General features: G+C 35.8%; 2 protein-coding genes across 5 annotated transcripts; both read left to right on the top strand.

The window, feature by feature from the left end:
- The first annotated feature begins 638 nt into the window (after positions 1–638).
- On the top strand, positions 639–7,904 carry LOC104893138 (uncharacterized). 4 transcript variants are annotated; one of them, XM_010679221.4, is made up of 8 exons: positions 639–675; positions 1,394–1,883; positions 2,480–2,649; positions 2,757–3,005; positions 3,850–3,984; positions 5,066–5,248; positions 6,066–6,227; positions 7,393–7,904. In XM_010679221.4, the coding sequence occupies exons 2-8, from the start codon at positions 1,466–1,468 to the stop codon at positions 7,795–7,797; spliced, it is 1,722 nt and encodes a 573-aa protein (XP_010677523.1). In that variant the 5' UTR covers positions 639–675; positions 1,394–1,465; the 3' UTR covers positions 7,798–7,904. The 4 variants fall into 4 exon arrangements, with proteins under 4 accessions (XP_010677523.1, XP_048500656.1, XP_010677524.1 ...); XM_048644699.2 differs by lacking the exon at positions 639–675 and adding an exon at positions 716–891 and having other exon boundaries at positions 1,496–1,883; XM_010679222.4 differs by lacking the exon at positions 639–675 and adding an exon at positions 716–891 and having other exon boundaries at positions 2,504–2,649.
- A 3,243-nt stretch (positions 7,905–11,147) lies between these two features.
- Positions 11,148–12,914, top strand: LOC104893320 (uncharacterized). The gene has a single exon (XM_010679417.1). The coding sequence runs from the start codon at positions 11,148–11,150 to the stop codon at positions 12,912–12,914; it is 1,767 nt and encodes a 588-aa protein (XP_010677719.1).
- Positions 12,915–15,524: the final 2,610 nt, after the last annotated feature.

Here is a 15,524-nt window from a genome sequence, read left to right as displayed (position 1 = left end):
CACAAACTTAAGGTTGTGAGATAGAAATCAAACCACTAGACCAAGTACTACTTGGTGGTAAGACTTCTACTTACAACTTATATGTTGCATGTTCAAATCTTACCATACAAAATGAAGGTTACATGTGGCAACATAAACTTGAAATATAAATGTGTATAACAAACTGATTTGAAATAAATATAAGCTCAAAAATTAAAGTAATAAATTGGGGCATCACACACAAGTTTTTTTTATTAGGAAAGATAATTGGCCCGAATACCAACCACTACTAGGTTACCAGCCTGCAGGAGCACACCAACTTAAAGGCTAGGTAAAATCCTAAATAACCCAATAGTAAATTCCCCAACATTTTGTTAGGATGATGCATCACACACGAGGCTTTTTTTTTTACTAGGAAAGATAATTGGTTCGAAGACCAACCCTTACTACGCTATTAGCATACAGAACACATCAGCTTACAAGTTGAATACAAGGTAAATATTCCAATATATTAGTAGAATGAGAATTCGAATCCTGAATAATACCCTAAAATTTAGGATGGTATTATAGTGAGCTAGCACCTCTCCTTCCATGAGAGACTAGCTATACACTACTAATACTAGTTTATATTTTTCTAATACTAGTTTATCTATTTGAATTGACGGTCAGAATATAAAACAACATTTTGCCTAACTAGTAAGTTAATCCCCCCCCCCCCCCCCCCCCCCCCCCCCCCTCAAATTTCTGATTAATTGTGTAGAGTCAGTAAACCATTGAAGCTCTCAATCCAATTTGAATGCTTTAATATTGCACATTGTTAGTGAAAACTTGGAGATTGAAGCACTGTTTAACTCCCTCATTTCAGCAAAGTGTGGCCTCATATCTTCTTCCTGCTCCTTTCTTTCTTTTAATGTAAGCAATAGAACAACCCAATACTTTCTTTATCTGGGTATCCGTTTTTATGTGTCCTTTTTCTTTCTTAGCAATCAAAAATGAAATTTCAATTCTTTTCTGGAATACTATGAAATTTTCTTTATTCTCAAAGTGTGAGTTAAAAAGCAACATCTTTTTGTTTGTCAGTTGTGCTTCATATTAGTATTTCATGAGAAACTAGAAGGAAGAGAATGAAGTGTAACAAAGAATTAGAGAGCATATCTTTAGTTTATCCAATGTCTGATGCTTTTTTGCTCTTTTTTTTTCTTTGATTTACGGATTTAAATGTGGGTTCTTCAATATTTGATATCTGTATGAATTTATATTTGGGTGTGAAGATGATAAGATAATGGAATTCCTTGTTCTGTGGGGTGTAAGAATCTAATTGTACATGGTTGTTTAATTGATGAAAATTGGAACTTCAAAGTTTTGTTTTTTATGGGTGTTCGATTTATTTTCTTGTTTGTCTCTCTTCTTGCAGAGAATGTTAGGATTTTGTGTTTAGACCAACCAGCTGTGCATTGCAATTCTTTGATGAGTTGTGTTGTATTTGATGGCCTTAACCCCAAATGGCTGTGTTCAGAAGTTACCTGCTGGTTCAAGAATGAACTTACTGCCACCATTGAGTTGTCCACCTGACCCAGCTGTCCATTTCTCAAATCCGAACCATCTATGGCCGTTATCTACTTGCTATCGGCCTCTTATTGTCTTTCCTCATATTAGTCTTAGCTTATCTAGGCTAAAAACTTCAGCAAGTCATCGACCTGATGTGCATACGTCAGCGTCATCCTCCTTCGAAAATTGCTTGTGGCTTCAACTGCCTCTAGGATTTGTTGAGGCTTCTGCCTCTTCCTTATTATTAGTCGCGCTTGGCATCTTCACCTTCTCATTATCTAATACGAAATCTACTGCACTTGCTGCTGTTGATGCTGCTGGATGTCGGTCAACTCAGGAGGAAAGTATTGCTGAAGGTGCTTTTTCTTTCCTGGATTACCCTTGTAATTATGTTTAACACATATACTACTGTGTTCTTTTGTTATCTGACTCGCATGATGATATAATAATTGATGAACAAGACATAGAAGCTTTAGCACAACTTGAATTCTATCCTTATTTGTTTATTTGGATGAATTTGCTTTTGATATTTTTGTTACTTTTTTGGTGCGGCAGGAATAACAAATGGGGTGCACATTTTGTTTTGCCATTGACATTATGGTTACACTATCTATTATTTTACTGTTACATTGGTTAAGATAAAAATTAATTACTTGATGAAATATGGACACTACAATTACAGTTACATAGAAGTCGCAGGTTATGTGATGCCTTCTGCGAGTTAGTTTTTAGATAGCATGGAGAGATGATGTTAATATCGTATTGCTAAACAAAGGTTAGTCTATGTGGTAGAATATAAGAATGTAACCTTTTGTTTACATGTTGGACATGGTTTTTCTCCGTTTTCTTCTTTGTTTTCCCATCTTTTGTTGCATCATAGTTTAAAGTATATAGTCATACATACAATCATAAATTTTTTCTGTATGAAATGTTTCCACTGGTATATTGACAGGCTTGTCATTGGATTTGCATCCAGATAATGTTTCAGGAAAAGATGTGGATAATGTGGATGATGAGCAGTGGTGTGAAGCATTTGAAAGTTGGAAATCCAAAACATATGCTTTAACTGTCCCTTTAAGAGTTGTTGCTCTACAAGGCTCTGTACCACCTGCCTGGATCAAGGTCTGACAGTTTGTTTTGTAGTCTGGCTGCACTTGCTGCATCGATGCACCCCCTCCCTCCAGTGGTAAATTCAGTAGATTACTTACCAAACATCTTCTAATGTGTAGGATTTTATTCAATCACAAGGAAGGAGGTTAAAGTTAAGTGTGCAGTTCCGTGGAACTCTTGAAGATATATTTTGTGAACTTTCAATGTCCTCAAGCAAAATCAATGCTTCCCCAAAATCTGCTATCACCGCTGATCTCGTGACTATTGGTGACTCGTGGCTTGATCTCATGATTGGCAAGTCTATAATCGAGCCAATGGAAATGGCAGAAGACCATGATTGGATAAAGGGTCTAACTGAAAAATGGAAGGTAATGGCATGCTTTATCTGGAATTCTGTGGTTGCATTGTTTTCCAAAATCTTGAAAGAGAATTATATGTTGTCTTCATGCTCTTTACATTCATTGCTTGTTCTTTGTTTGAGTAATGCAGTTTTTACCTTTCCAAATAATTTTCGCATCTAGAATTACCATGATGCACTATTTGCAATGTCTTTTCAGGCTTGTTCTTTTTTCTCTTCCTATGATTTTGGACAAAAAGAGAGGAAATGATTAAACAAATAATATAGAGATGAGTATACTTTGGCAAAGGTCTTATTTTGAGTTGATGGACTTCTACAATCTTAGATTCCCTTGCTACTGAACATTTATCTTATTTGTGAATGCTACTGCTTTTGAAGAAATTGGGTGTATCCTGCAGGAAATTAAAGTCATTTACTTGATTACTTGTAGCCAACTAGTGTGAAGATTTTGTCTGATACATAAGTATTTTACTTGCATCCAATTTAACTTAAGGCAGACATAAGGATTTTTGGTCGAAGTTTTTGTCCTTCTAACCTTTTTGCGGGAGGTGTGCTGCTCAGAATTATAATTCTTTGCTTGAGTATTTATTTCTTCTTTATTCTCTGTTGCCTTATCTGTAATTGCTAATAGTACTGAGTCAAGTGATCATTTATTACTGAAAGCAGCTTGCCGGAAAAATTACATCTTTCTCTACTCCATGCTGGTCGGCAACGTGACCAGTTGCATGCTTATGATTGCCTTTCAAATCTGGATTATTTGTTTTGTGACATATTTCAATCTTGAGATGAAATTTGTGCACAGATATATTGGCTGCTCATGTTGTCATTGCAGATTTTCACTGACGTAATCTCAGGTTTATTTACGTAGGAATAGCAAAGGGAAGATTGATCCTGAGGCTAAAATATGGGCTGTTCCATATCGATGGGGAAGCATGGTAATAGCATACAAGAAGAGCAAATTTGAGAAGCTTGGACTGGCTCCAGTAGAGGTTATTTTCTCAAGGCTTTGCTTTGTAGAAAAGAGAAAAGAAAAAAAAAAAACATAAGGTTTCGATATTTTTAGATGAATGTTAGCTTTCTTCCATCAATACCTGATTTGATATTGCTGTATATACGGTTTCTAAGCTTGATAACATAATTTATGTTGATTCAAGACATGCAAAAGATTTCATACACATGCCCTGCCATAATATCTCATTAAATTTCTTCTCATACAGACCATCAGACCCCAACCCAATACAATGTCTCTTGTCTCTGCTCCCAAGCTTAGCTTCCAGTCATTAATTGCAAATATCTCTCTCTCCCCCCCCCCCCCAAAAGGCTCATTACTATTGAGATTAGTATCTACTTATGCATGCTGCTGTATAAATATTCCATATTTAACTCCTTTTTTCAATATGCCCGTAATTATAATATTCATTTATTAACATTTTACTTTATGAATATAACACCAAACATTACTTAGTCTGGTGGTTAAGACTTTAGTGTATAAACTTGAGGTCAAGGGATCAAATCTTATAAGATGCATTTTCTATTTCTTTTTTTTTTATTGTATGCGTGTTTATATAAAATAAACATTCCAAGGGATAGTGCCATGTTTTTTATTGTATGCGTGTTTATATAAAATAAACATTCTAAGGGATAGTGCCATGTGGCGTAGTTGCTTGCTTAGGAACGTCTTTTAATATATTAGTATAGATTATGCTCTTTATCACCTAGCATATGTATTTCTAATTTGAATTATAGGTGCCTTCTATTTCCTTCTCTCTCCCCACCTCCATCTTTTCCCAGGAAGGCGGGGATGAGTGAGATATTTTTACTAATCCAAAGCGATTTTGCTTCTACATTCTGTATGTATTCTTAGTGTTTCCAGTGTTACTCTAAATTCTAATACTTGTAATAATGTTTGTGCACTGACTGGATTGCCATGCATACATAAGTTGTTTGTACACTTATTGACCTTCACTGGGTATTGACAAAACTATACTTGATTCACCTGCTATTTTCATCAGATCAATACCCAATATATATGCATACTCAATAGTTACTTTCTGGTGAACACCACTGCAGGACTGGAAAGATTTATGGCGTCCCGAGCTTGCAGGAAGGATTTCGATGGTAGATTCACCGAGAGAGGTTATTGGAGCTGTGTTGAAGTATATGGGAGCGTCATACAATACCAGTGACATCAACAAAGAGGTTCCTGGTGGAATAAGTGCTGTACAAGAGAACCTTGCTCGACTTGCAAAACAGGTATCAGACTAAAGAGGTTCGTTGGTAATAAAGCTATTCACTTGTCTTGGTAATACAATACCAGTAGTTATGTTTGCTGAAGAATAGGCAGTTTTGGCTTAAATTATTCAGAGTTCATGTTGGATGGAATTGAAAAGTTGCTTCTTAGGAGCAGTTCTTAAAAGGTAGCTTGAGGTTGAAAGTGGCTCTTAATGTCTTTAAGAATACATGGGTAAGGCTGCAGTTCTATTTCCGCTAAATTCGACAGTCTTTTCTGGTAATTGTTCAACTTTGGATCACTTATGGATTAAAATTATATCTTTTTTTAAATGTCCTTAACGACCTTAAACTGCTGCTAATTTGCTGACGAGTTTGTTAACTTTCAGATTGATATAACTAAAAATCAACCTCTTTGCAATTGTAGGAGGATGTAAATAAAGCTACATACTCCCCAACCCCCAAAAACTCAAAAAGAACTATCCTAGGTGATATACATATATCTATTGTTAAACTGTCCTTAACTGCTGCTAAAATTGTTTGAGGCTGATGTTACTTTTGACCTGTAAGATTGTTATAGGACTAAATTTAAAGCTGTCTGTGTGACCTATATTACATTAATTGAAATTTTCTCTTCTTCTCAATTAATTGGCATGTCATCTCCTACTTCATTCTAGTATCATGAAACATGGCTATTTTAAATTTACCCTTTTGATGTGTTATTGAACATGAGTATCCCTGTTTGATAATACCATTGTTTGCGCATTCTCTCTTTTGTGTATGTAATTTATGCATCCTAATTGCATAATAACCTGCATGTTGAATGGCTTGTATTATGCAGGTCTTATTATTTGACAGTGGGAACTATCTCAAGGCATTTAGTGTTGGTGATGCTTGGGTGGCGGTAGGATGGAGTAATGACATTCTTCCCGCTGCCAAGCGAATGTCAAATGTTGCAGTTATTGCTCCGAAGTCAGGAGCCAGTTTATGGGCGGACCTGTGGGTATGATTCAGTGAATTCTATTAGTAATGTGACATTGTGTTGTTAGTGAACCAGACTCCGTACTTTATGTATGGTGATCAAATGCTTGTAGATGGATGCTACAGTTGTACAACTGGCTAAGGAAGTAAGGGGTAATCAGTTGGAGTAATGATTGTGGTTATTTGGTTTTGAGTAAATATCTTTTAGTGATTTATTTTCTAACCCCACTTTTTTTCAAGTCTCTGCAGCGTAATGTCCCTGCTTGCCTCCTTAGGTAACATAGATAACAATGTTCTAATGACATTGCCATGTACAACTGTAGTTCTGATGTCCAACTTCGATAAGTATATTCCCCTACAGATTCAGCTAAAGAGAAAAGGACTTTTGTCAATCCTCCTCTTCCATCTTTTTTCTTTTGTTCTTTTTATGATCACTCCCTCTCCCAAAATAGTCTTGCTGTTAGCTTTGGGCACGGAGATCAAGCGGCTGTTTGGTTGGTATAGAGTTTGGAAAATACTCCAAGAAATTCAAATGATTATCTGGTTGGTGCTAGGGAATGGAATCTTTTTCTTCAAAGTAGTCTGGTTTGGAAAAAATTAAATCACTGTTCAACCCCTAGCCACGAGCTTTTGTGTCTCCACCCTCACCAACCAAAATGACTTTAGCCAAGAGCTCTTAGCACCACATCCGCTTATCCACTTCCCACTGATGTCCGTCAACCACTACCTTCTCTAAGCACTACAGCTGCATCTCTCTCTCTGCAGTCTGAATCTCGGCCATTTTACCGGAAACAATCACCTTCTCTTCCACCCCGACTAATATCACAACCACCAGGATGTCCATGTCCTAGATTTAATTCTTTAGTGGTCGGAGATGGCCCAGGGTTCTAGATCTGGAATCTTGATGACCGTGTCCGGCCACCAAAGGGTCAATTTCTTTGAGTCAGAGGTAGTATTAGTCGTTCATATTAAGTTTAGCTCGAGAATGTTGTAGTTTATGTATCATCGTACAGTTGCATTGATTACATTGCTAACAGGAAAGTGGGCATTGTATTCCAGTGTTGAATGTTGAATAATGCTGAATATTTTTATGAGCATTGTGTAGTTTTAGGAAAGTCTGTATTTTTTTGTCTCAAAAAACACCATGTAACGCTTCTGATTGTTATTAAAAAAAAAACTCCTTGTAGGCTGTTCCAGCTACAACTAGATGCCCACCAACAGAAAATCTTGGAGGGCGAATCAGAGGGCCATCGCCGCTAATTCATCAGTGGTTAGACTTCTGCCTACAACCTGCTAGGGAGCTTCCCTTCAAGCAAGGGGTGTTTCCTGGTGCATTGCCTTCTGCATTAGAAGATGTACCTTCTCAAATTCTTCTCAAGGGTGCCCCAAAGCTGGTCACCAACCTGATTTCTGGAGTTCCACCGCCGGAAATCTTAAATAACTGCGAATTTTTGGAGCCACTGTCTGATGATGCATTTTCAGATTATGAATGGTTGCTTTCTACTATGGAGAAACCAGGTCGTGGATTAATAGAAAAATTCTTTACAACTGCATCTCATGCTAAAATGAAGCTGCTATCATTTACAAAATAATATCGATGATGTCTGAGGTGCTGGATCTGTAAGAACAGACGAACAAGCGATACTGTGTTGTAGTATTATTGAATGTCCTTGACCAATAGTACGAGTTATGATCATGATATTTTGTTCTGATAAAACTATAGTGTATACTATCTTTTTTTTTTTTTGTTGATCAATGCAACCAGATTTAAGTTACCACATTACAAAGATCCTTATAATTTGTTATCATTCATGGTTTGCAGCTAAAGAAGATTAGGAATCCATAGAACAAGAGTATATAGAGAGAATAGAGAGAATATTGTAATATGTTTAATATTTCTGAATGAGTTTCAATGAGGGTATTACAACATATGTATATGTAATTAGTTATACACGTGCTTGTAATAACTAATTTTTATAACAAAATATCTACGGTAGAACATAAAGTACAGTAGATTGTGGTGTATTTGTAGTTGCTTTATTAATTCCATTACCCCCTCAAGCTAGACAGGGTATGTAGCATGCCAAGCTTGGACATTAAGCTATGATACTGAGAAGGTAGAATCTTTGTGAAAATATTAGCCAACTGAGCATAAGTAGGTAGACAAACTAGTCGAATCAGGCCCTCTAATACCTTGTCTCTTGTAAAATGACAGTCTATGTAAATGTGCTTTGTTCTTTTATGGAACACAGAGTTCCTAGCTATATGAAGGGCACTTTGGATGTCACAATGCAAGGTGACTGACTTTAAATCAACCACACCTAGCTCTTCTAATAATCTGACCATCCATGTCACCTCAAGATCAGTTGAAGCAAGGGATCCATACTCAGCCTCTGATGAAGACCTTGAGATTGTGCTTTGCTTCTTGCTTTTCCAATTTATAGGAGACTGACCTAAGAGAAGAAGATACCTTGAGATAGATCTTCTTGTATCTGAGCATCCACCCCATTCACTAGTAGAAAAAAGCTTGCAAAGATAGTGTATCTGAGGCCCTTAGAAGAATTCCTTGTCCTGATGTACAATCAACATAGTTAGAGCATGTAGCAAGGCTTTGTAATGCAAGACTGTAGGAGAATGCATATATAAAGTCTGGATAATGTAATTCACTTAAATCAAGTCTTGTATTAGTGAGAAAGTTTAACTTTCTTCCAAGACGTCTAACATGAGCAACATCTGAGTATAGGTCACCTTGATCATCACTCAACTTAAGATGAAGAAGGAGAGGAGTAGATACTTGTTTAGGAGTAACAATGTCAGCAACAATGAGAAGTTCCTTAGTGAACTTCTTTTGAGTAAGAGCAATACCTTCAGTTGGACCAATATCAATTCCAAGAAAATAGCCGAGTTTGCGCAAATCTTTGATGCTAAAAACCTGATCAAGATGTAGCTTAAGAGTGTTGATAGATGTAGGGTCAGTACCAGTCAAGATTGCATCATCAACATAGACAACAACCACTATGAGGTGAGAGTTTTGCCTTTTAAGAAACAAAGAATAATATTCTTTTATTGTGTGAAGCCTTGAAGCTGTATTCACTAGCTAATTTGGCAAACCATTGCCTACTTGCTTGCTTAAGTCCATATGAAGATTTCTTAAGCAAACAACTTGATGTTTAGGATTGGGAATTCCATCTGGCATCTTCATAAAAACTTCTTCATGGAGCTCTCCATGCAAGAAAGCATTATTAACATCAAGTTGCGACAAATCCCGCTTCTTAAAAGCTGCCATGGCAATTAAAGCTTAATAGCCATTTTGATAATTGGAGAAAATGTTTTTGAAAATTTAATCCATATTGTTGAGTATAACCCTTTGCTACAAGCCTAGCCTTATACCTCTCAAGAGTACCATCTGCTTTAAGCTTTATCTTGTAGACCCATTTGCAGCCAATAGGCTTTTTTACCACTAGGCAAATCCACAACTTCCCAAGTTTTATTAAAAGCTAATAAATTAATTTCTTTCTCCATGGCCTAAACCCAATTAGGATCTGATGCAGCCTCTACATAGGAACTTGCACTAGTGGAAAAAACATCAAGTGCTCTGGTTAAAAATGCTACAAGTGCTCCGTATTTCACCCGTAGCAGACCCCATACGAGTACTTGAGCATTTTTCAAGTGCTCCGGTTGAAGACCGGAGCACTTAATTTTACAAGTGCTCCGGTTGCACAAATAACCAAAGCACTTGATGATGTTTTGTGCTTAGAATAATTCAAGTGCTCCGGTTGATAGGAGACAACCGAAGCACTGGTGCTTCATGTGCTCCGTTTGTTTTTTATCAACCGAAGCACTTGTTGTATTTCTTTTTTTTAAAAAAAACCAGCGCTAGTTATATTATTAACGTCCTAGAGTATATATTACAATATAGAACGCTAGCTGCAACATTTTACAAAACCCATTTACCTAGCCTGCAGCCTCATTTTCACCACCATACTTAACCTCCTCTTGCCCCTCATATATCACCAACATAATATGTACAATGATACAAAAAAGTGCACATGAAATTCAAAATCCAACAAATAAACATTCAAAATTAAAAAACGTACTATTATTATATAAAATGTAGAATTGAGTTACAAAACATTACCGTAGATTTAAGGTACCCGTTTACAACGTATTTAGAAATTAAATTCATAGACAACAATCGGTAACAAAGGAAGCAAACTTGTCTCGAACTTCATTGATTTCCTCAACAGTAAATGACTCATCCCTTGGTGTGTTATAAACCTAATAATTAAGATCAAATAAAATACAATTATATATAGCATACCATAGCATATCAGCGAAAATATGAAAGAAGGAAGGATAAAAAATAATTAAGTGTCAAAGTGAGTACATCACAGTGTGACAGTTTACATGCTTTTTTTTTACTTGTGTCTTAGCTTATGGCGCTCAACTTTACTTTCCCTCCCTCCAGATAAAAAAGCACTTGAAAAATGGGAAGAATCTTTCAACGGGCTTTGGATTTGTAGAACTTGATTCTATTGAGACAGCGACAAATGTTTGCAGGGACTTACAGGTTACAGGAGTATAGGTGGTTATAAGTTATAAGTTTGTTACAAGTTAGTTAAGTTGGTTATAACTTCTTGTAATATCTCTCTATATAAGCTGTCATCTTAGCTGTAATAGAGTTTTGTAAGATCATAAACTGAGATATGAATATAATTTATTCTTCTCTCTAAACCTTTCTTTCTCTCTCTCTTATATCATTACTGAAATTCTATATGGTATCAGAGCAAGGAATCTCTCTCTGAGATTGAATTTTTTTTTTTCTTTTGTTTCTTGATTATGTTTGTAAAGATTTTTTGCAATCTTGCAAACTGTGAAAGCAATTGTGAAATTTCTTACAATTAAACTGAATCATATTAGGATTTTCATAAAATCTTGAAATATGTCTGAAGAATCTGCAACTAATGGAGGTGTTTTGAGCAAAAATCAGCAATCAAATGATGGAGGTATATCTGATCCTTATTTCATTGTAACATCTGATAATCCAACTTCATCACTTGTTTCTACGGTATTTTCTGGAACAAATTTTGTAAGATGGCGTAGAAATGTGAAACGAGGATTAATTGCCAAAAATAAAGAAGGTTTTATCAATGGTGAGATTGTAAAACCTGATGTAGTAAGCAAGGATTATCAGAAATGGAAACGTGCAGATTTTATGGTGGTAAGTTGGATATTAAGTTCTATGAGCTCAGAATTGGCTGATGATTTTGGATATATTGAATCTGTTGTAGATCTTTGGAAAGAATTAAACGAAAGATTTGGTCAAACTAATGGACCATTAGTTTACCAATTAAAGAAGGAGATAGACAATTTGAAACAAGAAAATATGACTATAGTGTCATATTATGGAAAATTGAAGAAACTTTGGGATGAGATGCAATGTTTACGTGTCTTTCCTTCTTGTTCTTGTGGTGTTTTGAAGAATTGTAGTTGTAATTTTCTCAAGAAGGTTGCTGAATTTGAAGATGAGGATAAAATGATGAAGTTCTTGCTTGGATTAACTAGTGGATTTGATAATACAGTAACGAATGTGTTATCTATGGATCCTTTACCAAGCATTAATAGAGTATTTTCAATTGCTCAGGAAATTGAAAAACAGAAGGAAGTTAGTGGTGTTGTTATTGAAAGCAATGCTTTAGCAGCACAGGTTTATAGAAATAATCCAAGGAATAATCAAGGAAGAAGAGATTGGAGAGATGAGAAAAAGGACAAGATGCATAAACAGTGTACTCACTGTAAAGGTAAAGGACATACCATTGATCAATGCTTCAAGATCATTAGTTATCCTGAATGGTACAATGCCATTAAAGCTGCAAAGGAAGGTCATAATGGTGCTGTTGGGAGTAAGAGTAGACTGGTGGCTAATGTTCATACTGAAAACAATTATTATGCTGATGAACCTCTTGCTGATTCCACTGAAGACACTAGCCTGAATACAGACATGTTAAATGCCATTTGTCAAGAAGTTATGAGAGCTATGAAAGGGAAACAAACACAATCTGGTGGTGATATCAAGAACAATCATTCTTTAGCCAATTTTGCAGGTATTATGTCATATTCTTTTAATTGTCATATGAATAAATTAAATGAAGATTGTCTATGGATAGTAGATTCTGGTGCGTGTGATCATATGACATATAATGATAGTTGGTTAATGAATAAAAGAAGACTTAATCTACCTGTGAAAGTGGGATTACCTGATGGAAGCTGGAAGAGTGTGGAAATTATTGGTGATGTGAATTTGAGTGATACATTGGTGTTAAAAGATGTTATGTTGATTAAGGAATTCAAGCACAATCTATTATCTATTGGTAGATTGATTGAACAAAATAACATTTCAGTGCAATTTACAAGTACTGGCTGTTATTTCCAGGACCTCAATAAATCAATTGTTCTTGGTGCTGGTACAAGAGAACATGGTTTATATTACTTTGATAGATGCAAGAGCCTGAAGATTGCTCAAAGACAGATGCAAGGTGACACTGTTGTCTGTAATACAGTGGTAAAGGATGTATATAGTGATAGTAAAATTGATGATGTGGTTTGTATGTTGCCAAATAAAACTGCTACTAGTATAACTCAGAATAAGAATGGAAGTAGACACACATTGGATTTGATGCATGCTAGGCTTGGTCATGCCTCTCTCTAAAAAATGTAACATATCCCTTACTGTAAATGTGATGGTTTACATGAATACAATTGTGGAATTTGTTTCAATTCAAAACAACATAAATTTCCATTTCCTATTAGTGTTAATAGGGCTGATAGTTGTTTTGATTTGATCCACATAGATCTCTGGGGTCCATATAGAATAAGAGCTTTAAATGGTGCTTCTTATTTCTTAACATTGCTTGATGATCATAGTAGGGTCACATGGACATTTTTATTACACAACAAGATGCAAGTTGAGAAAACTGTGAGTTATTTCTTGGATATGGTACATACTCAATTCAATAAATTGGTCAAGTGTATAAGATCAGATAATGGGACTGAATTGATTAAAGAAGCTTGTACAGACATGTTTGCTAGCAGGGGTATATTGCATCAGAAAAGTGTTCCCTATGTTCCACAGCAGAATGACAGGGTGGAAAGGAGACATAGGTACTTGCTTGAAATAGCTCGAGCATTGAGATTTCATGCTTCATTGCCTAAGAAGTTTTGGGGTGACTGTCTTTTGACAGCCACTTACTTGGTAAACAAACTTCCTACTAAAGTTCTAAAGTGGAAATCACCATATGAGGTATTGTTTCAAAAACTTCCCTCTTATTCTGAATTAAGAGTATTTGGCTCTCTTTGTTTTGCTTACAATGTGCAACTTAAGAGAGACAAATTTGACTCTAGAGCAAGAAGATGCATCTTTCTTGGTTATCCTTGTGGACAAAAAGCCTTTAAATTATATGATCTTGATTCTCACACAACATTTATTTCAAGAGATGTAATCTTCTTTGAATCAATATTTCCTTACAAAATTGCTAACATTTGTAATTCTGATTCTTCTGTCAATACTAAAACCATGGTTCACTTTGATGATGAATCTGAACCTTCTGTATCTCAAGAACAAAATATTACTGATTCTCAAATTCCTAATTTCTTGTCTCCTTCTACTTCCAATCCTAAATCTCTTACTCACATTTCAAATACTCCTAATTCTCATAATTCTGAAAATCATGTTTCTACCTTACAAAATTCTGCAAGTACTGAGTCTAATATTCCTATTACTGCTTCAGATTCAGTTCTTGTTCCTCATTATCCTATTAAACCTTCTCTTACTTCTCATATCAGAAAATCTTCTAGAATCATAAAACCTTCCACTACCCTTACTGATTTTGTTGGTGGTTACATACCACACACAAATAAATCTTCTTCTGAAACCACTTCTCTTTCCTTTGCTGTTAACTCAGCTCAGATTGTGGAACCTAAAACATAAAATCAAGCTAAAAATGATCCTAATTGGATCATAGCTATGGATAAAGAACTTCTTGCTCTTGAGAGCAATAACACTTGGGAACTTACACCTTTACCTGCTGGAAAAAGGGCTATAGGTTCTAAATGGGTTTTTAAAACTAAGTTGCACCCAGATGGTACTATTGACAGATATAAGGCAAGGTTGGTTGCTATTGGCTATCAACAAATTGAGGGGCAAGATTTCAATCAAACTTTCTCTCCTGTTGCAAAATTGGCAACAGTTAGAACAGTGATCTCTCTTGCAGCTGTTAGGCAGTGGCCTATTTGCCAATTAGATGTGAATAATGCATTTTTGCATGGGTTTCTAGATGAAGAAGTCTATATGTTTCCTCCTGCTGGCTATAAGAAAGCTAAATCAGATGAAGTTTGTAGACTCAAGAGGTCATTATATGGCTTGAAGCAAGCTTCAAGACAATGGAACAAAGAGCTTTGTAAGTTTTTGAAGAGTTTGGCTTTTGTGCAATCAAAACAAGATTACTCTCTATATACTAGGAGTAAAGATGGTGAATTCTTAGTTCTACTGGTCTATGTTGATGATATTTTGATCACTGGTACTTCTTCTTCTCAAATAACAGTAGTGAAGCAGGCTTTGGATCAAGCTTTCACTATAAAGGACATTGGTGATCTTAATTACTTTCTTGGCATTGAAATTTGTAGAACTGATAAAGGTATTTTCCTTTCTCAAAGAAAATACATTAAAGACATTCTTGAAGATGTTGAGATGCAAGACTGCACTCTTGCTGCTGCTCCTTTATCTTGTGGATTAAAATTATCAACTGATGTGGGTGACTTGTTACCTGAACCTGATGTATATAGGAGGCTAGTAGGAAGATTGCTTTACTTGGGGATTACTAGGCCAGATCTATCTTACTCTGTACAACATCTGAGCCAATTTATGAATTCACCAAGGGTTCCACATCTCAAAGCAGCATTACATTTGGTTAAGTACTTAAAGGGTACTCTTGATACTGGTTTATGGTATAATTCAGATATTGATTTTATAATCACAGCATATAGTGATTCTGACTGGAGTTCGTGCCAATTCAGTAGTAGATCCCTGAGCTCTTATGCTATTTTTCTTGGCACCAATCTCATCTCATGGAAAACCAAGAAGCAATCAAGTGTTAGCAAATCTTCAGCTGAAGCTGAATACAGAAGCTTGTCTGCCACTGCCAGTGAACTTGTTTGGCTCCAGGGTCTCTTAAAAGATCTTCAAGTCTCAATCTCTCTACCTATCACTCTCTATTATGATAATACTTCTGCTCAACACCTTGCTCATAACCCTATGTTTCAT

This window comes from Beta vulgaris, chromosome 5 (assembly GCF_026745355.1).
Source record: "Beta vulgaris subsp. vulgaris cultivar EL10 chromosome 5, EL10.2, whole genome shotgun sequence".
Lineage (NCBI taxonomy): Eukaryota > Viridiplantae > Streptophyta > Magnoliopsida > Caryophyllales > Amaranthaceae > Beta > Beta vulgaris.
The sequence above is the reverse complement of the archived record's forward strand: the minus strand, read 5'-3'. Positions and strand labels throughout refer to the sequence as shown.